Source organism: Trachemys scripta, chromosome 4 (genome assembly GCF_013100865.1).
Source record: "Trachemys scripta elegans isolate TJP31775 chromosome 4, CAS_Tse_1.0, whole genome shotgun sequence".
Taxonomy (NCBI): Eukaryota; Metazoa; Chordata; order Testudines; family Emydidae; genus Trachemys; species Trachemys scripta.
The window spans coordinates 60,861,326-60,882,174 of record NC_048301.1 but is presented as its reverse complement, the minus strand read 5'-3'; the positions used below and the strand labels follow the sequence as shown (position 1 = coordinate 60,882,174).

The window sequence follows — 20,849 nt, the reverse complement described above, 5'->3', positions numbered from 1 at the left end:
TCTTTAGTTATTATTGGAATGGAAAGTGTTTCATCATTAATCATCATCATCCAACATGAATCCTCATCTGGCTTTTTTCTAAATAAAGAACAAAAAAATAGACTGAACACTTGTACTTTTCCTTCATTATTATTGACAATTCTATCATTTCCATCTAGTAATGGACCATTGTTAGGATTCTTATGTTCCTTTATATACTTAAAAGCTCCATTTTATTGTTCCTAACTCTGGTGGCCATAGATTTCTCCTTGTATCCTTCCCTTATCAATTTTCTGCAATTCCTAGCTTCTAATTTATATTCATTGCTATTTCCCCTTTCTTCCATTTTTTTGTATAGCTGCTTTCACGTCCCCTCTAAACCACAACTGATCTGAATTGTCAGTGCAGATGCTAAAAGAAGGGCTGTGTGATTCCTGACCCATAGAGGGAAAAATCTACCCCAAAATGTTGCACAGGCCCAGAAGGAGGGCTGTGGGAACCCTGAATCAAGGGGAACAGGGCCTGGACTTGAGGGCTTAAGGAATGTTGACATACTGTAAGACTTAATAAATGAGGCCTTAATAAAAGGGAAATTTTAGTTTAATATATTTTTGGCTGGGAATAGGTGTACAAGAGCCAAGAGGGAACTAAGGGCAGTGCAGCATAGGGCCATTTCATGCCACAAGAGGGCGCCCTGGTATGGCTCCCTGTGGCAGCTGCACTAGTAATGCAAAACTGTACATGTAACCTCAGCTACATAGGTGCACTGGATCTATGTGTCTGATTTGTTATGTGTTCATGGGGAATACATGATGTCAAATTTAAGGTTTTGTGTTATAACAAGAGAAGAAGAGGCTTGTCCTTGAAGATCTCAGAGGAGCAGAGATAGCAGCCTTGCTCAGCAGACAGGTTCTCCTGCCTGTGAACCTGCTAGGGTTTGCTGGCAAGGAGAGAAAATCTGATGAAACTAAAGAGGCTTGTCGGCCCAGCACAGCTGGCAGGAATAAGAAGCTGCTTCTGCAAACTAAAGGAAATATCTGGGGGACATTTTGGAGAGAGGAATTTATGGAAGACAATGGATATGGGAGCAAGATGGCCCCCACCACGCTGATCTGTGTGGAGAATATGTGGGGAATGAGGTTATTGGAAGGGTGGGTGAGAAAACACATAAGACAGAATGATGGACATGGGGAATAGTAGCAATATGGAAGAGCTGAGGGGGGGACAGATATATCTCCCCATTAATGCTGCTCAGTAATGGCCCTCTCCTATATTTCCATGCTGTCTCTCTCGGATCATGCTTCATTTCAATACTCATGAGCCTTCTGTGGCTCATCAGACTCACTTTGCAGCCTGGGAACCACCCAGGGTAGTTCACCAGCCAGGAAAGTTGTTTGAGGAAAAGGGTGGAGAGCTTCACTCTTCAGACAAACTTGAGGGGCAACCCTACACACCCTGCTCCCGCCAAAAAGGACCAGCATTGAGGAGAGAGGAGTGTAGCCTGATTTAGGGTGGACTGATAATATTAATTTTGACAATATGGGAATTTAATTTATTTATTTTATTTTAATTATTATTATCATCATTAATATTAATTAGTATGGGGTTTAGGCTTGCCAATTTGTTTGATCAGAAGATAAAAGTTCTTGTCCCGGATCAGGCTCCACAGAATTTATAAAGGACCCTCGGGGGTATGATGGAAGCTCACACTGAGACAGATATAGCCTTAAAGACTTTTTATTAAAATTAATGAAATAGTAAGTTAATGGTAAAATACCCAGAGTTACAAAGTTACAATTGCATCACTGCTATTTAAAAGATACATATGATAATATAGTATTATATGCAACAAAGCTTTGGTTAATATACTTACACCCTTCCTTGATAACCTGGTGGTAAGAGACAAAGGAACAGCCTTGCGGTTCAGGTTTTTTAATTTTTTAGTGAGGGATGCAGTACTTAGAAAATGCTAAGAGCTATCAAAGCTGACTAGGGTTTACTTGCCTAACTTAAATTTAAATCAAAACCTAATAAACAAACTAAGAATAAAACCTAGGGAAACCAAGCTTAGCCTAGTTTCCTTGAAACTTAAACTTTAAGAAAAACAAGTATATCCTACTGATAGTAGCAGTTATCGTAGATAGATAGAATAAATAGAGTAAAGGAAGTAAGTAAAAATAGAGTAAAGTACGAATGGAAATGAAGTAAAGTGAGAACGGAGCCAAGTAAGAAATGAAGATACTCTATTGGGTGGGTTACCTCTTTTATAGGGCAAATGCCGGAAATCCTTCCTCTTATGCCCAAATTTCATTCCTCACCCACAGAAGTGTTAGGGTACACTTACCCCATAGGCTAATATGTATGTGCGTATTGATGACCGGTATGTACACACATCAGTCTCTTGTGGTGTACTTGTTAAGTTTGTGGGTACAACATTAAAAAAAAACATTTTTCATTGTCTATTGGTTTAAATAAAAGGTCATGGACATAGGCGTGGGTACTTATATCTTGTTACCTAAATAGATAAGTCAACTTTACTTTTTGAGTATTATATTTATTTAATATAAATATGCTAACTTTGCTTTAGCTTACCATACAGGATATGGCCTGTAGGTCTTTTGCATTACAGCCAAACTTATTTTAATAAACCAAATATATATATATATATATATATACACACACACACACACACGCAAGCAGGTTAGTCCTATAGGCTACAGGAGGGAACTGTAACTTGTTCCTGTAGGTCATTAGCAACTGGAAGGAGCTAATGGAGCTGGCGAGCTACATTGGCTAACTCTTGACATAGCTCCTGCATGTTTGATGAACTAAGGAACAGCTTTAAAAACATGAAATATATAAATGTGTCACCTGCATGCAGAGAGGGGGCAGTTTGGGTTTTCTTGGGGCTGTGGTCAAATACTGCTTCCCATTTTTAATTTTTTAGAAAAAGCAAATAAACTGAGTGAGTTTAAGGTCCCATCAGAGGCAAATACTTGACACAATTTTGACTCTGGTGCCATTTCCTGAATTTGCTGTGAGCTCAGCTTTCTGAGATACTCCATTGTGATAACAGCATTAGTCCATTTTTCAGAGTCATATCTCTTCAAACTAGGATAATACAGACCTTCTGGGGCTCAAATACCCTTGAAAACATGTTTAACACCTTCCTGCAGGATCTCACATTTCCTCAAGATGTCATAGTGAATGTTGCAATGCACACAGAGTAGAAACATCCCAATGAATGGGATGGTGGTGGTGATTATTGTTGGATTGTTTTTATGTTTTAGGTTTTTTTAGAATAAAGTTAACAACTTCCTGGTCACTTCTCTAGAAGAGAGGAGTTGTTTGGAGTTTTCATTCTGGATCAGACCATGGGGCAGATTCCGGCTCCAGCTATGGCAGTGCAAAGAGTCTCCGAAGCTGCTACACACTTTTTAGCTGAGCATTCCCATGACCGGGGTGGGAGGAACCCAAACTGGCACAATGCCAGCTTTCCTGCATCTACACCAACTCCTTCCAACACCCACAAGGGTAGGGGACTTGATGAGGTATGGTGAGAGCACTCCTATACTCTTGCAATTTCCAGATGTATATGTAGTAATGATTCTGTTTGGTGCCCTGCACCTTTACATGCAAGATGTCTGCCTGCCTGCCTGCTAGAGGATTCCCATTGGAGGCTCCTGCATAGTTAGAGACACACACTACTTTGTATTTTTTTATTAACTGAAAATCAAAATAATCTAGACTAAAAGTGGATGCTCTGAAACATCTGTATATGGAAAGGTCATAGTCCCCATCCCTTTCCCCCCCCCCCCATCATACCAAAAATCTCTGTGAATTTCACATACCTTCAAGGCAATCAGATCAGCAGAAGGAAAAATCTCACACAGGTGGAACATTTGCTACATTGATTCAGTAGACAAACTGTGACTCGAGGTGCCTAGGGTAGCTCACAATGAAAATGCCAAGGACAGGGCAGGCTTCAAAAAGAAGAGCAGATTTTCCCAAAACTGATGGTTAACACTATAGTTAGATTCATGAACCAGTCACAAACTGTGCTCCTGATCCCTCACATGGTTATCAAGAAGCTAGAAAAAAGAACCAACATAGCCCCCTTCTCTGCATTCCAGTCTCTGGCTCCCAATCAGCAAATAGGTCCAGAAAAATGAAAAGTTACTTAAAACTCTAGTCATTATACAAAATGTTCTTCTGATCCCCAAAGGGCCAACCACATTACCAGATCAATACTAGTTTGGATATTACCCAAAATACCATGCTGCCAGCCATTCATTTTAGTATCTAAAACCAAAGGTTTATTAGAAAAGAAAAGAACAGGAAGAGAGTTGTTAGATGGTCAAAGCAATCAGATACATACATATGACTTCAGAGTCCATATATCCGGTTCTTAGCAGTTTGAGATATCAATGAACCACACATTTATATCTCACGATACAAAGATGATACATACATATGCACAAGCTTATCATATTTAGCAAATCATATCTTTTCCACTGATATTTTACATGGCATATCTGGTATAAGATTCATTCCAATTTTGTAATATTGGTACTGATAATATAATATCAGTGTTGGAAGAGACCTCAGGAGATCATCTAGTCCAACCCCCTGCTCAAAGAAGTACCAATCCCCAATTAAATCATCCAACAGATTTTTGCCCCATATCCCTAAATGGCCCCCTCAATGATTGAACTCACAACCCTAGGTTTAGCAGGTCAATGCTCAAACCATTGAGCTATCCCTCCCCCCATATTCCATACAGCATCACGAGTGCCTATGACAAATACCTTTATGAGCTGCAAAACACCAATAGTGCTTCACTGCTACCATCAGCCAGCTGTAATCATCTTTGTAGACAAGTTCATGTGATATTGTAGGAATAAAAACTGCTTTCAGGTTCATACTGTATCAGTCTCATAAAGGTTCATTTTCAAATCATAAGGATAGTTGAACAAGGCAAAATCTATCTGGTACAGCTTCTTGATCTTTTCAATTTGCTCTGAGCTCAGCTTTCTGAGATATTCCAGGGTGATATCATCACTAGTACGTTTCTCTGAGCCATACTTCTTAAAGTTAGGGTAGTGCAGATCCTCTGGGGCTCCAATGTTCCTGAGAACATGTTCAGAGTCTTGCTCCAAGGTCTCAAACTTCCCCATGATATCATAGTGAATGTTGCAAGGATCACAGAGTAGAAACATTGGTTTCCAATGAATATCCAAATGTTCTTGTTTTTTTGTCAGAATAAAGTTAACAAATTCCTGGAAAGTCACCTTTTCAGTTGAATTTTCATTTTTCCTGCACGTGGCCTTGATCTCATTTGCCACAGTGATACTATAGTATGGCTCAGAGTGCAGAAGCTTGTCTCTGTAAGCTGAAACCAACCGTTCCAGGGGATCTCTGGTGAACATCACTTTGGTGTAACTGGTCAGTAATTTCTCCTGGTAGTCAGAAGGGTAAGAACTCAGCCTCTTTATCAGTGGGGTTTGGTGGATGAGATCATGGTCGACTTCATTAGCCTTTCTGCTCAGGTTCAATGTGAGGAGAAGGATGATTTTCTTCCAATTGGAGCAGCCCACCTTGGGCACCTCACAGTAGATGAACTTGTGGTTATGTTCCACAAAGATCTGTGTTGCAACAGCATGTTTCAGTTTGCTTTGTGAATGAGAAAGGTTGTTCATCAGGCAGGTGGAGTTCAGTATGTCTTTGCGATAGAGTTGACTCATCAGCCAATTTTCCTTAGGAACTGGAAGAGAAGATGTGTGCATGAAAGGAAGATAAACTATCAGCATAAAGTAATTTCGCGGAATTCTCTTTTCATTCGGGAAAATCACAGAACTCAAATGTACCCGTTGAGGAACTAAAATAGGAGCTCAGGATTAACACGAATCTCTAGTTCACTGTCACTTGTCTACACTGTTACAGGCGTGCAACACAAGCTACTGTGATTATTAAAAGGCTTGTTAGAAGGAGAACCTGGGTAATGAATGGCAGGAGGAATATTCTTAGGGAGAATCCTGCCATGCATCTTCAAACACTTAACTTCAGTGGNGCACCTTCAACGTATTGAAGCAGGTAAAGAACTATCACCATTCAACTATGGAACAAAAGCATTTGAATGGGCTCGCTATGCTCAATATCAGCTGTGACATTGCACAAAAGCTAGATTTTTCCTCAATCATTAGTTCATTTGCACAGAAAAAGGCTAGAAAAGCATTTGTTAAATAAAAAAAATATTCAAATTATGTCTCACTCTTTTTTTGGTGCCTTATTTTGTTTTCATGTGACGTCATTTTTTATTTTTATTATGGCTAGGGGGTCTCAAACCTGGAAGTAGCCCGGGCCTCTCAGAGGACCTGCCTCCAGCATGGGGACAGCAGAACGAGAGCTGCACTCACAGCAGAGAAGTAAGTGGTGATCGCACAGTGACTGCTTCCAGCACCGCATTGCTGCCAGTCAGTGGGAAAACATTTTGATGTTGGAAAAGGCACAGTGGGGGGCAACTGTGCTGGGCCATGAATCGTATCCTACTATGCAGGACTGTGACTCTCTGCAATATGCAGGACAACGTCGATGGATTTGCAGCTAAGTGGTTCCCAAACTGCAGTAGAGTGATAAATGATCTGCACATCCCTATTTTGGAATCAGCCCACCTTGTCAGAGGGTAAATCAGAAAGGGCTACTTTTCCATGGTTATGCAAGTGTGGGTGGAGCACCAGGGATGCTTCGCTGGTGTCAAAGTTGCCTGGTCAAGGAGGGTGCATGACACTCACAGCATTAAAGAACATAAGACTTTTCAGGAAACTGCAAGTGGGGACCATTTTTCCTGCCTGGCGGATTACCTTTGGTGATATTGAAATGCCAGTAGTGATCCTGAGGGACCCAAGCTACTTCAAGCTCTCTTGACTCATGAAACAGTACACTCCTGGACTGCACATGAACCCCCCATTTGGGGAGGCTAGCCCCTTGCCCTACCCCTTCCGCCTGAGACCTGCTCTTACCCCACCACTTCCTCCCAAAGCCCTGCCCCCACTCCACCCCCTCCCCCGCTCTCACTTGCTGCAGTCAGAGGCTCCCCAAACTCTCCACCACCCACCCAAGTTGCCCTGAGGATCCCTGAGCCCCAGCTGGCTGGCTGGGGCCAAGTCTCACCTGCCCAGACGAGCTCTAAGCCCTGCTGTGGCCCAGCCCCGGGGCTATGGCACAGAGCATTAGCAGAGATATGGCTTCCATTACATGCTGCCCATGAGCACACTGGCTACCTCGACAGCTCAAGGCTTCGCAGGGGCAGAATGACAGTTGAATCTGTTTTCAGGAGATTGAAGGGATGCTGGCAGCGTTTCCTTACTAGATTAAATCTCAGGGAGAAAAATATCCCAATGGTTATAGCTGCCACTTGTGCCCTGCATAATATCTGTGAGGCAAAGGGCAAAAGTTGCTGCCAGGGTGGAGGTGGAGCAGCTGTCTGCTGGCTTTGAACAGACTCAAGGGCCATTGGAAAAGTTCCACATGGAAGTAGCGGCTGAGCGAGGCCTTAGAAGAGCACTTCAATGGTGCACACAGTAATGTGCCATGCTGGACTGTGCTCTACCTGGCCCTGAAGCATTGGGCGTTGCTAGGAATTGTGTAATGCTTGGTGTTCATTTATGAATATCACACTGATTTTTAGTGAACCTAAGAATTATGTGGTAATGGGGGGCATGGATCAGCATTCACATCGCACTCCCTGTCAGTACCCGGCCTGGGCCGGAGGAGCATTTTCTTCCTATTACTTACTATTTCTGCAGTACTAGATGCTTAGTTCGGATATGTTTAAGGAGATGTAAATTCCCTGTCCTGTTTCCTGGCTGGCTCCGAGAGAAACAGACAAAAAACCTTCCCCCACAGATTTCAAAGTATCTTCTCCCCTTATTGGTCCTTTTGGTCAGGTACCCCCCCAGGTTATCTGAGCTTCTTAACCCTTTACAGGTAAAAGAGGAATTAACCCTTTACAGGGTAAAGAGGGATTTTATGCTATCCTTAGCTGTATGTTTATGAATAGCCCCCACCCAGTAACCTGGGAAGCTAACCACCCCTCAGCACCTCTCGGAGGCAACACTTCCCCATACACAAGCACTGAGTCTGTGTATAACAAAAGAAAGCTTTTATGAAAAGGGAAAAGGAACCCAGCATAAATTTGGCAAAACACCACAACCATGATTCAAAAGCACCTAATCATAAGCAAGCGACCTCCCCGCACAGTATGATGGGCAGTGTCCTTTGCCTCAGTCTTCCAACTTGTAGGGTGAAAGTCTGACAAACAAATGTTCCTTTAACACGCCACTCCCCTTCCCTGCAGACAGGGCCGGCTCCAGGGTTTTGGCCGCCCCAAGCAGCCAAAACAAAAACAAAAACAAAAACAAAAACAAAAAAGCTGCGATCGCGATCTGCGGCGCCAATTCGGCAGGAAGTCCTTCACTCCCAGGTGGAGTGAGGGACCGTCCGCCAAATTGCCGCCGAATACCTGGACGTGCCGCCCCTCTCCGGAGCGGCCACCCCAAGCACCTGCTTGACAAGCTGGTGCCTGGAGTCAGCCCTGCCTGCAGGGCACCCCACTCACAGTTGGTCGTCCGTGGTGAACAAAGACCCAGAGTCCAGAAGTGTGTTCACATGGGTTCACCTGAAGGGGGGACATCGAGCTGCTGCCATCTCTGCAACCGCTTCACTGCTCCTATTATCTCTGCCACTGCCTCTGCCACAATTACCCCTGCTGCTGTAATCACAGCTGGCCACTCACTGCCACTGCTGTGATGCTGTGTTGTGAGGTTCCATTACTCAGCCCAGCTCTTACTGGTTTCACTGAGTAGTGGGGAACCTCTCTGTTGCTGCCTCTTCATCGTTGTTCAACATAACTCTGTCCCCACACCAGGTCTAACTTAGCCCCTGGACTTGCTTATCTGTGACTTCAGCTCTAATAATCCCTGACCAGGACCCAGGGCTCTCAATTGAGTCCATTCAAATCTGTCGTTAAACTCCAGAGATGAAAGGGGAGGTGAAGGGGAGGGGAGGGTCAAATGGTGTCAAGGGTTCTTTAAATACAGCTCACATCATCAGGTAACAACACCAGTCTCCACCCTCTCTCTTTTTTTACTGGGATTTGGCATCCCTCCCTGCTGCTTAGCAAGTTCAGGTTGACATACTCTCCTCCCAACCCTGGCCCTTCAGCACAACTCCAGGGAACGCAGCCCTGTCCACTTGCCCTGCCTGCCAGAGCCTGCGTGGAGAGCATGTGTAGGAGGGAGTTTGGGGGGNCAACAGAAGGAAGCTTCAACTGTAGCCTTCCTCTCAGCAGGAGAGGAGTCCCTACTTCCTGCACTAGGCAGGCAGGAGCCTTCCGCTCTGGGTCTCCTGAGGGCCTGTTGATCAACTATTGTCAAACATTGTCTCACTTTAGTAGCTGCTGTTTAACATCCTCCTTAGTTATTATTGGAATGGAAAGTGTTTCATCATTAATCATCATCATCCAACATGAATCCTCATCTGTCTTTTTTCTAAATTGAGAACAAAAAAATAGACTGAACACTTGTACTTTTCCTTCATTATTATTGGTAATTCTATCATTTCCATCTAGTAATGGACCATTGTTAGGATTCCTCATGTTCCTTATATACTTAAAAGCTCCATTTTATTGTTCCTAACTCTGGTGGCCATAGATTTCTCCTTGTGTCCTTCCCTTATCAATTTTCTGCAATTCCTAGCTTCTAATTTATATTCATTGCTATCTATTTCCCCTTTCTTCCATTTTTTTTATAGCTGCTTTCACATCTCCTCTAAACCACAACTGACCTGAATTATCAGTGCAGATGCTAAAAGAAGGGCTGTGTGATTCCTGACCCATAGAGGGAAAAATCTACCCAAAATGTTGCACAGGGTCAGAAGGAGGGCTGTGGGAACCCTGAATCAAGGGGAACAAGAGCTGGACTTGAGGGCTTAAAAAATGTTGACATGCTGTAAGAGACTTAATAAATGAGGCCTCACAAAAGGGAAATTTTTGTTTAGTGTATTCTTGACTGGGAATAAGTGTACAAGAGTCAAGAGGGAACTGAGGGCAGTGCACCATAGGACCATGTCATGCCTGGCATGGCTCCCTGTGGCACCTGCACTAATGCAAAACTTTACAAGTAACCTCAGCTACATAGGTGCACTGGCTCTATGTGTCTGATTTGTTAGGTGTTCATGGGGAATACATGAGGTCAAATTTAAGGTTTTGTGTTATAATGAGAGAGGGAGAGGCTTGTCCTTGAAGATCTGGGAGGAGCAGAGATAGCAGCCTTGCTCAGCAGACAGCTTCTCCTGCCTGTAAACCTGCTAGGGTTTGCTGGCAAGGAGAGAAAATCTGATGAGACTAAAGAGGCTTGTCAGTCCAGCAAAGCTGGCAGGAGTAAGAAGCTGCTTCTGCAAACTAAAGGAAATATCTGGGGGACATTTTGGAGAGAGGAACTTATGCAAGGCAACGGATATGGGAGCAAGATGGCCCCCACCACGCTGATGTGTGTGGAGAATATGTGGGGAATGAGGTTATTGTAAGGGTGGGTGAGACAACACATAAGACAGAATGGTGGACATGGGGAATAGTAGCAATATGGAAGATCTGAGGGGACCAAGTATATCTCCCCACTACTGCCGCTCAGTAATGGCCCTCTCCTATATTTCCATGCTGTCTCTCTCGGGTCATGCTTCATTTCAATACTCATGAGCCTTCTGTGGCTCATCAGACTATCACTTTCCAGCCTGGGAACCATCCAGGGTGGTTCACCAGCCAGGAAAGTTGTTTGAGGGAAAGGGTGGAGAGCTTCACTCTTCAGACAACCTTGAGGGGCAACCCTACACACCCTGCTCCCGCCTAAAAGGACCAGCATTTGAGGGGAGAGGAGGGAAATGTAACATATTCCTGTAGGTCATTAGGAACTGGAATTGCTGCGCTGGCTAACTCTTGACATAGCACCTGCAATTTTGATGAACTAAGGAACAGCTTTAAAAACATGAATTATATAAATGTGTCACCTGCATGTAGAGAGGGGGCAGTTTGGGTTTTCTCAGGGCTGTGGTCAAATACTGCTTCCCATTTTTAATTTTTTAGAAAAATAAAATAGGCTGAGTGAGTCTAAGAGCCCATCAAAGGCAAGTACTTGACAACTTTGATTCTGTTGTCATTTGCTGTGAGCTCAGCTTTCTGAGATACTCCATTGTGATAACATCACTGGTCCATTTCTCAGAGTCATACCTCTTAAAGCTAGGATAATACAGACCTTCTGGGGCTCAAATACCCTTGAGAACATGTTTAACACCTTCCTGCAGGATCTCACATTTCCTCATGATGTCATAATGAATGTTGCAATGCACACAGAGTAGAAACATCCCACTGAATGTCCAAATATTCTGGCTGGTGACGGTGATTATTGTTGGATTGTTTTTGTGTTTTAGGTTTTTTTAGAATAAAGTTAACTTCCTGGTCGGTCACTTCTCTAGGAGAGAAGAGTTGATTGAAGTTTTCATTCTGGATCAGACCATGGGCCAGATTCTGACTCCAGCTCTGGCAGTGCAAAGAGTCTCCGAAGCTGCTACACACTTTTTAGCTGAGCATTCCCATGACGGGGGTGGGAGGAACCCAAACTGGCACAATGCCAGCTTTCCTGCATCTACACCAACTCCTTCCAACACCCACAAGGGTAGGGGACTTGATGAGGTATGGTGAGAGCACTCCTGTACTCTTGCAATTTCCAGATGTATATGTAGTAATGATTCTGTTTGGTGCCCTGCACCTTTACATGTAAAATGTCTGCCTGCCTGGTAGAGGATTCCCATTGGAGGCTCCTGCATGATTAGAGACACACACTACTTTGTATTTTTTTATTAAGTGAAAATTAAAATAATCTAGACTAAAAGTGGATGCTCTGAAACATCTGTATATGAAAGGCCATATTCCCCATCCCTTTCCCCATCATACCAAGGATCTCTGTGAATTTCACATACCTTCAAGGCAATCAGATCAGCAGAAGGAAAAATCTCACACAGGTGAAACATTTGTTACATTGATTAAGTAGACAAGCTGTGACTCGAGGTTCCTAGGGTAGCTCACAATGAAAATGCCAAGGTCAGGGCAGGTTTCAAAAAGAAGAGCAGATTTTCCCAAAACTGATGGTTAACACTATAGTTAGATTCATGAACCAGTCACAAACTGTGCTCCTGATCCCTCACATGGTTATCAAGAAGCTAGAAAAAAGAACCAACATAGCCCCCTTTATTGCATTCCAGTCTCTGGCTCCCAATCAACAAATAGGTCCAGAAAAGTGAAACGTTACTTAAAACTCTAGTCATTATACAAAATATTCTTCTGATCCCCAAAGGGCCAACCACATTACCAGATCAATACTAGTTTGGATATTACCCAAAATACCATGCTGCCAGACAATCATTTAGTATCTAAAACCAAAGGTTTATTAGAAAAGAAAAGAAAAGAAAAGAAAAGAAAAGAAAAGAAAAGAAAAGAAAAGAAAAGAACAGGAAGAGAGTTGTTAGATGGTCAAAGCAATCAGATACATACATATGACTTCAGAATCCATATATCAGGTTCTTAGCAGCATTGGTCGGTTTGCTGACTTGTAAAGTCCCTCTGGAACACATCCAAAGCTTGGATGGGTCTATCAGTCCTTTATTCAAAGCTTCAGTTTGTAGAGAATGATAGAATCATAGACTATTGGGTTGGAAGAGACCTCAGGAGGTCATCCAGTCCAATCTCCTGCTCAAAGCAGGACCAACACCAATTAAATAATCCCAGCCAGGGCTTTGTCTAGCTGTGTCTTTAAAATCTCTAAGGATAGAGATTCCACCACCTCCCTATGTAACCCATTCCAGTGCTTCAGAAGTTACTCCAGAGGTGAGAAGCACGACTGAAGATGAAATGGAGGTGATGCAGCTGCCTTTTTATATTCTCTTCCATATGGCTTATACATCTTTTGTCCAAACACAAGCTCACAGCAAATGGGCATGGAAAAGTACTTGGAGTCCCCTATTCATAGGCATATCCCAGCATGTCCTGCTGACTCATAGATGTAGCCTCTGGCTTCTCTCAAAGAGTTCACTGTATGACCTGCACATTTCCCAGAGTCACTATCCTTGATAGCAACAGAGGGTCCTGTGGCATCTTTGAGACTAACAGAAGTATTGGGAGCATAAGCTTTCGTGGGTAAGAACCTCACTTCTTCAGATGCAAGTATCCTTGATAGCAGCAGCTCACTGATTGGGTTGGCTACTTGGATCACAGCAGCCCCCACAGTAGATTTACCCACTCCAAATTGATTCCCGACTGACCAGTAGCTGTCTGGCATTGCAAGCTTCCAGAGGGCTATCGCCACTCACTTCTCAACTGTGAGGGCTGCTCTCATCTTGGTATTTTGTGCTCCGGGGCAGGGGAAAGCAAGTCACAAAGTTCCATGAAAGTGCCCTTACACATGTGAAAGTTTCGCAGCCACTGGGAATCATCCCAGACCTGCAACACTATGCGGTCCCACCAGTCTGTGCTTGTTTCCCGGGCCCAGAATTGGCGTTCCACAGCAGGAACCTGCCCCATTACAACCATGATGTCCAAATTGCCAGGGCCTGTACTTCGAGAGAAGTCTGTGTCCACGTCCTCATCACTATCGTGATCACGCTTTCACAGAGGGAGGGGCAAATGACGACATGTACCCAAAACCACCCATGACAATGTTTTTGCCCCATTAGGCATTGGGAGCGCAACCCAGAATTCCAATGGGCAGCGGAGACACACACAATGGACTGTATAAAATCGCTTCCTAAAAATCGACTTCTATAAATTCGACCTAATTTTGTGGTGTAGACATACCCGGGGACTTTAATTTCCCAAATATAGACTGGAGGACTACTTGCTAGTAGTAAGAATAGGGCTCCATATCCTGGATGCGGTAGCTGATGGATTCCTTCACCAAGTAGTTGCTGAACCAACAAGAGGGGATGCCATTTTAGATTTGGTTTTGGTGAGTAGTGAGGACCTCATAGAAGAAATGGTTGTAGGGGACAACCTTGGTTCAAGCAATCATGAGTTAATTCAGTTTAAACTAAATGGAAGGATAAACAAAAATAGATCTGTGACTAGGGTTTTTGAATTCAAAAGGGCTAACTTAAAAAAATTAAGGAAATTAGTTAGGGAAGTGGATTGGACTGAAGAAAAGGGAAAAAAACTCATAGGCAGGAGTTGTAGATCAAGCTGGATGTGAGCAAGCATCTCAGGAGAGGTGATGAAGAAAAAGCAGAAAGCCTACAAAGAGTGGAAAATGGTAGGGATCAGCAAGGAAATCTACCTTATTGAGGTCAGAACATGTAGGGAGATAAAGTGAGAAAGACCAAAAGCCATGTACAGTTGGACCTTGCAAAGGGAATTAAAACCAATAGTAAAAATTTCTATAGCCATATAAATAAGAAGAAAACAAAGAAAGAAAAAGTGGGACCACTAAACAAGAGTGGAGGTTAAGGATAATTTAGGCATGGCCCAATATTTAAACAAATTGCCTCAGTCTTTAATGAGGCGCTTAGGGATAATGGTGGGATGACAAATGGGAATGAGAATATGGAGGTAGATATTACCACATCTGAGGTAGAAGCCAAACTTGAACAATTTAATGGGACTAAATCGGGGGGCCCAGATAATCTTCATCCAAGAATATTAAATGAACTGGCACTTGAAATTGCAAACCCATTAGCAAGAATTTTGAATGAATCTGTAAACTCAGGGGTTGTACCGTATGACTAGAGAATTGCTGACAGTTCCTATTTTTCAGAAAGGGAAAAAAAGTGATCCGGGTAACTACAGGCCTGTTAGTTTGACATCTGTAGTATGCAAGGTCTTGGAAAAAATTTTGAAGGAGAAAGAAGTTAAGGACATTGAGGTCAATGGTAATTGGGACAAAATACAACATGGTTTAAAAAAGGTAGATCGTGCCAAACAAACTCGATCTCCTCCTTTGAGAAGGTAACAGATTTTTTTAGACAAAGGAAACGCAGTGGATCTAATTTACCTCGATTTCAGTAAGACATTTGATACGGTTCAACATGGGGAATTGTTGCTAAATTGGAAAAGATGGGGATCAATATGAAAATTGAAAGGTGGATAAAGAACTGGTTAAAGGGGAGACTACAACGGGTCATACTGAAAGGTGAACTGTCAGGCTGGAAGGAGGTTACTAGTGGAGTTCCTCAGGGATCAGTTTTGGGACCAATCTTATTTAATCTTTTTATTACTGACCTTGGCACAAAAAGTGGGAATGTGCTATTAAAGTTTGTGGAAAACACAAAGCTGGGAGGTATTGCCAATACAGAGCGGGACTGGGATATCCTACAGGAAGATCTGGATGACCTTGTACACTGGAGTAATAGTAATAGGATGAAATTTAATAGTGAAAAGTGTAAGGTCATGCATTTAGGGATTAATAAGAATTTTTGTTGTAAGCTGGGGACACATCACTTGGAAGTAATAGAGGAGGAGAAGGACCTCAGAGTATTGGTCACAGGATGACTACGAGCCGCCAATGTGATATAGCTGTGAAAAAAGCTAATGCAGTCTTGGGATGCATCAGGTGAGGTATTTCCAGTAGAGAGAAGGAGGTGTTAGTACCATTATACAAGACACTGTTGAGACCTCATCTGGAATATTGTGTGCGGTTCTGGTCTCCCGTGTTTAAGAAGGATGAATTCAAACTGGAACAGGTACAGAGAAGGGCTACTAGGATGATCCAAGGAATGGAAAACCTGTCTTATGAAAGGAGACTCAAAGAGCTTGGCTTGTTTAGCCTAACCAAAAGAAGGCTAAGGGGAGATATGATTGCTCTCTATAAATATCAGAGGGATAAATACCAGGGAGGGAGAGGAATTATTTAAGCTCTGTACCAATGTGGACACAAGAACAAATGGATATAAACTGGCAATCAAGAAGTTTAGACTTAGACTTGAAATTAGACGAAGATTTCTAACCATCAGAGGAGTGAATTCTGGAATAGCCAAGGGGAGCAGTGGAGGCAAAAGACATATCTGGCTTCAAGACTAAGCTTGATAAATTTATGGAAGGGATGGTATGATGGGATAGCCTAATTCTGGCAATTAATTGATCTTTGACTATTAGCGGTAAATATGCCCAATGGCCTGTGATGGGACACTAGGTAGGGTGGGATCTGAGTTACTACAGAGAATTCTTTCCTGGGTGTCTGGGTGGTGAGTCTTGCCCACATGCTCAGGGTTTAGCTGATCACCATATTTGGGGTCAGGAAAGAATTTTCCTCCAGGGCATATTGGCAGAGGCCCTGGGTTTTTTTTGCCTTCCTCTGCAGCGTGGGACACGGGTCACTTGCTGGAGGATTCTCTGCACCTTGAAGTCTTTAAACCACAAGTTGAGGACTTCAGTAGCTCAGACATAGGTCAGGGGTTTGTTACAGGAGTGGGTGGGTGAGATTCTGTGGCCTGTGTTGTGTAGGAAGTCAGACTAGAAGATCATAATGGTCGCTTCTGACCTTAAAGTCTATGAGGGCTAGATGAGTGGTGTTCTCAATCTTACCACACCATCATTCGCAACAGGAGCCAGATCCGCTGGGGAGGGCAATTGTATACATGCAGAGACAGAATCCCCGGAGGGCCTCTGAACTATATTTAGAGAGCTCACAGGTGACCTTTAGTAACATATGGTAAATTTGAGGAAGAGTAATGCAGTCAAATACTGGACACCAATGACTTCTGATCCTGACAGGTCAGCCAGCTCTTCTCTGTCAGCAAACTAAGGCCATGTCTACACTTACTGGTAGATTGGCACTGCTGCGATTGATGCAGCAGTGTCAATTTAGCAGGTCTAGTGAAGACCTGCTAAATCAATCTCAGAGCGCTCTCCGGTTGACTCCATTACTCCAGCTCTCTGAGAAGAATAAGGTAAGTCGTTGTGAGAGCATCTCCCCATCAACACAGCATGGTGTAGACACAGCAGTACGTGGACCTAGGCTACATCGACTTCAGTTACATTATTCACATAACTGGAGTAGCATAACTTAGATCGACTTACTGCAGTAGTATAGACAAGGCCTATGAAACCTAAGTATGTCTGCACTGTCACAGTTTTTTCGCTAAAAGTTTTTATTGACAATCCAAAAGTGCTAAAAGAAAATCGTTGTTGCATGTTCATACTGTCTTGCTTTGCCATCTTAGTGCATCCACACTTGAGTCAGTAGCATCGACAGTGAGAGCAATGCCACAGTTCAGCTCTCCACCTTCTACCGCTAGCACTTGTGGGAAGGTGGAGTGGATTGCAGGACATCATGGGTATGGGCTCACTGTCCCATGATGCATTGCTTTCCATCCCAGCATTCCATGTGCTTCTGTCTTTGGTTCACAGCATCTTTCAACGTCCTTTGTTTTCTGCTCGTCCCACTATGGATCCCACGCTGCTCTCCCATGCTCTACTGCCAGTAGCACATTGTGAATGGGAGTGCAGTTAATCTTGAAGTTCCAAGTCAACGACAGTCACAGTTGCCTGATGTGCTATCCGACACGATAGGATCAACATTAGATTGTTTTTGGCATTCATGGAGCAGCTGCACACGGTGGACCATCGCTTATGGGCTCGTGAAACAAGCCTAGCTGGGGTGGAAGCTGCTTAGCTGTACAGGGAAATGTCCAGCACACAGAAACACAGCCAGCCTTGTACATTTCTATGCCCCCAACCCATCTCCTCACTTCACAAACCAAAATCACTAACAAGGGAGGGGTCTCTCCTGCTTCTGGCTCTCCTGATTGCGATTGCAGAGACTGGCTAGACACTTCTGGAGTTGAGAACAGCTCCTGACTGGACACACCACCGGGCGACCCCACCGTGGGTGCCACATTGTCCTCTGTCTCCACCTCTTCATTGAGGACTTCATTGTGATTTTTAGGTCCACTTTCCACTGACTCCAGACCTGCCGAAGTATCCATGGGGCTGTTGGCTGTGGATGTGGGGTCGCTGCCAAGGATAGCATCCAACTCCTTATAAAAATGGCAGGTCTGGGGTGCAGTACCGGAGCGAGCTTTCTGATATGCGTGCCTCATCTCCTTGATCTTTGCTCTGCACTGCAGTGTTTCCTGATCATAGCCTTTTTTGCACAAATCTTCCCATAGGTATCGAAATTCTTATGGCTGGAGCGCAGATGGTACGCAGCCTCCTCTCCCCAAATACTGAGCAGATCCAGCAGCTCTAGGTTGGTCCAAGCGGGACAGCATTTGCTGCATGGAGCTGCCATGGTCACCTGGGAAGATGTAATGTGAGCTCTCCCTGCCGAGCAAACAGGAAGTTGAATTTCAACAATTCCCAGGGCTTTAAAGCAGATTGGGTGGAAGGTTGCTTACCTGGTTGCAGGGCAGCAGAGTTGGACCTGCTGACCAGAGCAATCAGGATGGGCATTGTGGGATGCCTTCCAGAGGCCAATTAAGGCGATAAAATCAAGCATAGTATCTCCACTGGCAATTTGTTGACAAAACTTTTGCGTAAAAAGCCCTATGACTCTCGTCAAGGTGGTTTTATTTCATCAGTGAAACTGAGTTTTGTCGCCAAACGTGGCATTGCAGTGTGTACACCTGCCCTGTTTCATCGATGAAAGTTGTCCGCTGAAAAAAAACTTGGCAGCATAGACAAGGCCTAACTCGTAATTACTCCTCAGGGGAAAATATAGTTGCATTATACCAAATGTTAGTACCTAAAGTGAATAAATCGGCTATAGTACTCAAACCACTAAACATTTTTCTAAAATAAGCTTTAATGTGAGAAGATAAAGAAATTTTCAAACAAAAAGTGGACTATGTACTTTAGCACTAGAGTGGACGGTTGAGAGAACATATTTCATTCCAAAATGTTATTTTCAGGTAGTTATTAACATTGCTGAGCACAACTTTTGAGAGGGTGGGGAGTATAAACATTACCTATTAGTTCTTTGAGAGATTGTCCACACAGATGCTCTAGGACGGGTGCCCATGTGCCTGAGATCAGATTGTTTTGAATAGCAATGTCCGTTGTAGCCACAGCTGCAGCCCCAGCCTCTCGCAGCTGCGGTAGCTGAGGGCGTAAGGGGCAGCTGCATTCAACACTCAGTTCCTTCTCATCACCCATGGTGCGAGAAAGTATCAGCAGCATCTGTGGCTTCATGCAACGTAACAGTTTCCATTCACTTGGTGAATTCTTTCCTTATTTACTTTTCTTCATTCTGGCACACTGCTTTCATTTTGGTGAACTCCAAATCTCCCAGCTTTAAGATCTGACATGCAAGCTCACCATGGCCATTCATGAACACTCCAGATGCCTCATCTGCCTGGGAGACATCATCATGGACTGTGGATCTCAAACCCCAATCCACAGGGCGCTTTAGAACTAGCAGGTTCCAACCTGCCACCCAGGGACCTGCTAAGTGTTGTCAGAATAGGAGCTGAACTCAGACAGCCAACCCCAGTGCTGGGAGCAGATTGGCAGAACGCTGGGGGTTCTGATTGGTCCACAGCCCCTATTTAAACCTAGCACAGGAATGGGAAGTTGTCCATACAACTGGAATCCACCTTGCTCTGGACTGTGTGCCTTGTGCTTCCTGTTCCTACTCCCCTGGCTTCACTTCCTCATATTCCAATGTGGTCTGACTCTGGTTATCAATCCATAGTTCTGCTCTCAAGTTGGTCTCCTGCTTTTTATCTTCGAATAACCTGACCCCGCCTGCTTCCTGACACTTGACTCTTGGTTTGCCCTCTGGGCTATCTTGGACTCTGACCTTCTGGTATCTGACACAGCCTGGCTCCCAATTCCTGTTTTGATCACTAGGTCATACCATCCACATCTTGGTCTTGACAGAGGGGCACATTCCAGATCACAGCTCCATATGCCACTTCTTGAAAGGTCCTTTTAGAAAAGAACACAAAGATGAGGCTGAAATTGTTCTTGAAGGAGAAATCCATACAACCTCAGCTCACAGCCACCAAGAAGCCCAGGAAAGACACTCGGCACCGGCTACCTGCACTACTACCTACACCTCTCATGCAGTACCCTTGCATAGATCTCACTCGGCTACCATGTCTGTGCCATGAGAGGGAGGGCGGGAGAAAGTAAGTAAGAACTGCTCTGGTCAGGACTTCAGATCCAGATCACTCTCACCAACTCTGAGTAAGACACAGCTCCTTGGGTGTCCTTTCCGAGAGCTCGCAGTCTAAACATTCTCCCTAGCGTCTCAGCACCTAAGGGTAACTCGACACTGACAGCTTCTTCATACTGGAAGGACTGCACTGCCTCCAGCACTGTGTCAGCACAGAATGTTCCGGTGCCAACCCCAGCATCAAAGACCTATGGAGACTATCACCTAGCCTCTGGTACCAAATCACTTCCTCAGCATCCATCCCTACTCCAGTACCAGATCTCAGCTACAAAACCATTTATAGTACCAGCAGACCTATCAATCAGTCCAATACCCAAGTCTCTTTCTCTATATCATTGTACAGAGGTGATCCTTAACCAGCTCTCTCCTTTGGCTTCAGTCCATCCCACACTGTGCAGACCCCATATCCTGGGCAGGACTGCTCCTCAGCTGGAGGAAACTTACTCCTAGATGTCCTCCACTCCTGAATGCACTGGCAGGGATCTCCCTTCGCCAGACTCCAATCTTCACACTGGGTGACCCAATGGGGGATTAGCAGGGAGATGAGAGAGGTCTAGAAAAACAGGCAGACCCTAACACGTACCCTCCTTAGTACCTGTGTGCCCACTTCCACAGTTTCGCTACCAACAGAACAGTATTGGTCTCGCTGGAATATAA

At 44.1% G+C, this 20,849-nt stretch overlaps 1 protein-coding gene across 1 annotated transcript; it reads right to left on the bottom strand.

The window, feature by feature from the left end:
* Nucleotides 1-4,679: 4,679 nt before the first annotated feature.
* Nucleotides 4,680-5,765, bottom strand: LOC117876135 (carbohydrate sulfotransferase 9-like). Its single transcript, XM_034767970.1, has one exon. The coding sequence runs from the start codon at nucleotides 5,763-5,765 to the stop codon at nucleotides 4,899-4,901; it is 867 nt and encodes a 288-aa protein (XP_034623861.1). The 3' UTR covers nucleotides 4,680-4,898.
* Nucleotides 5,766-20,849: the final 15,084 nt, after the last annotated feature.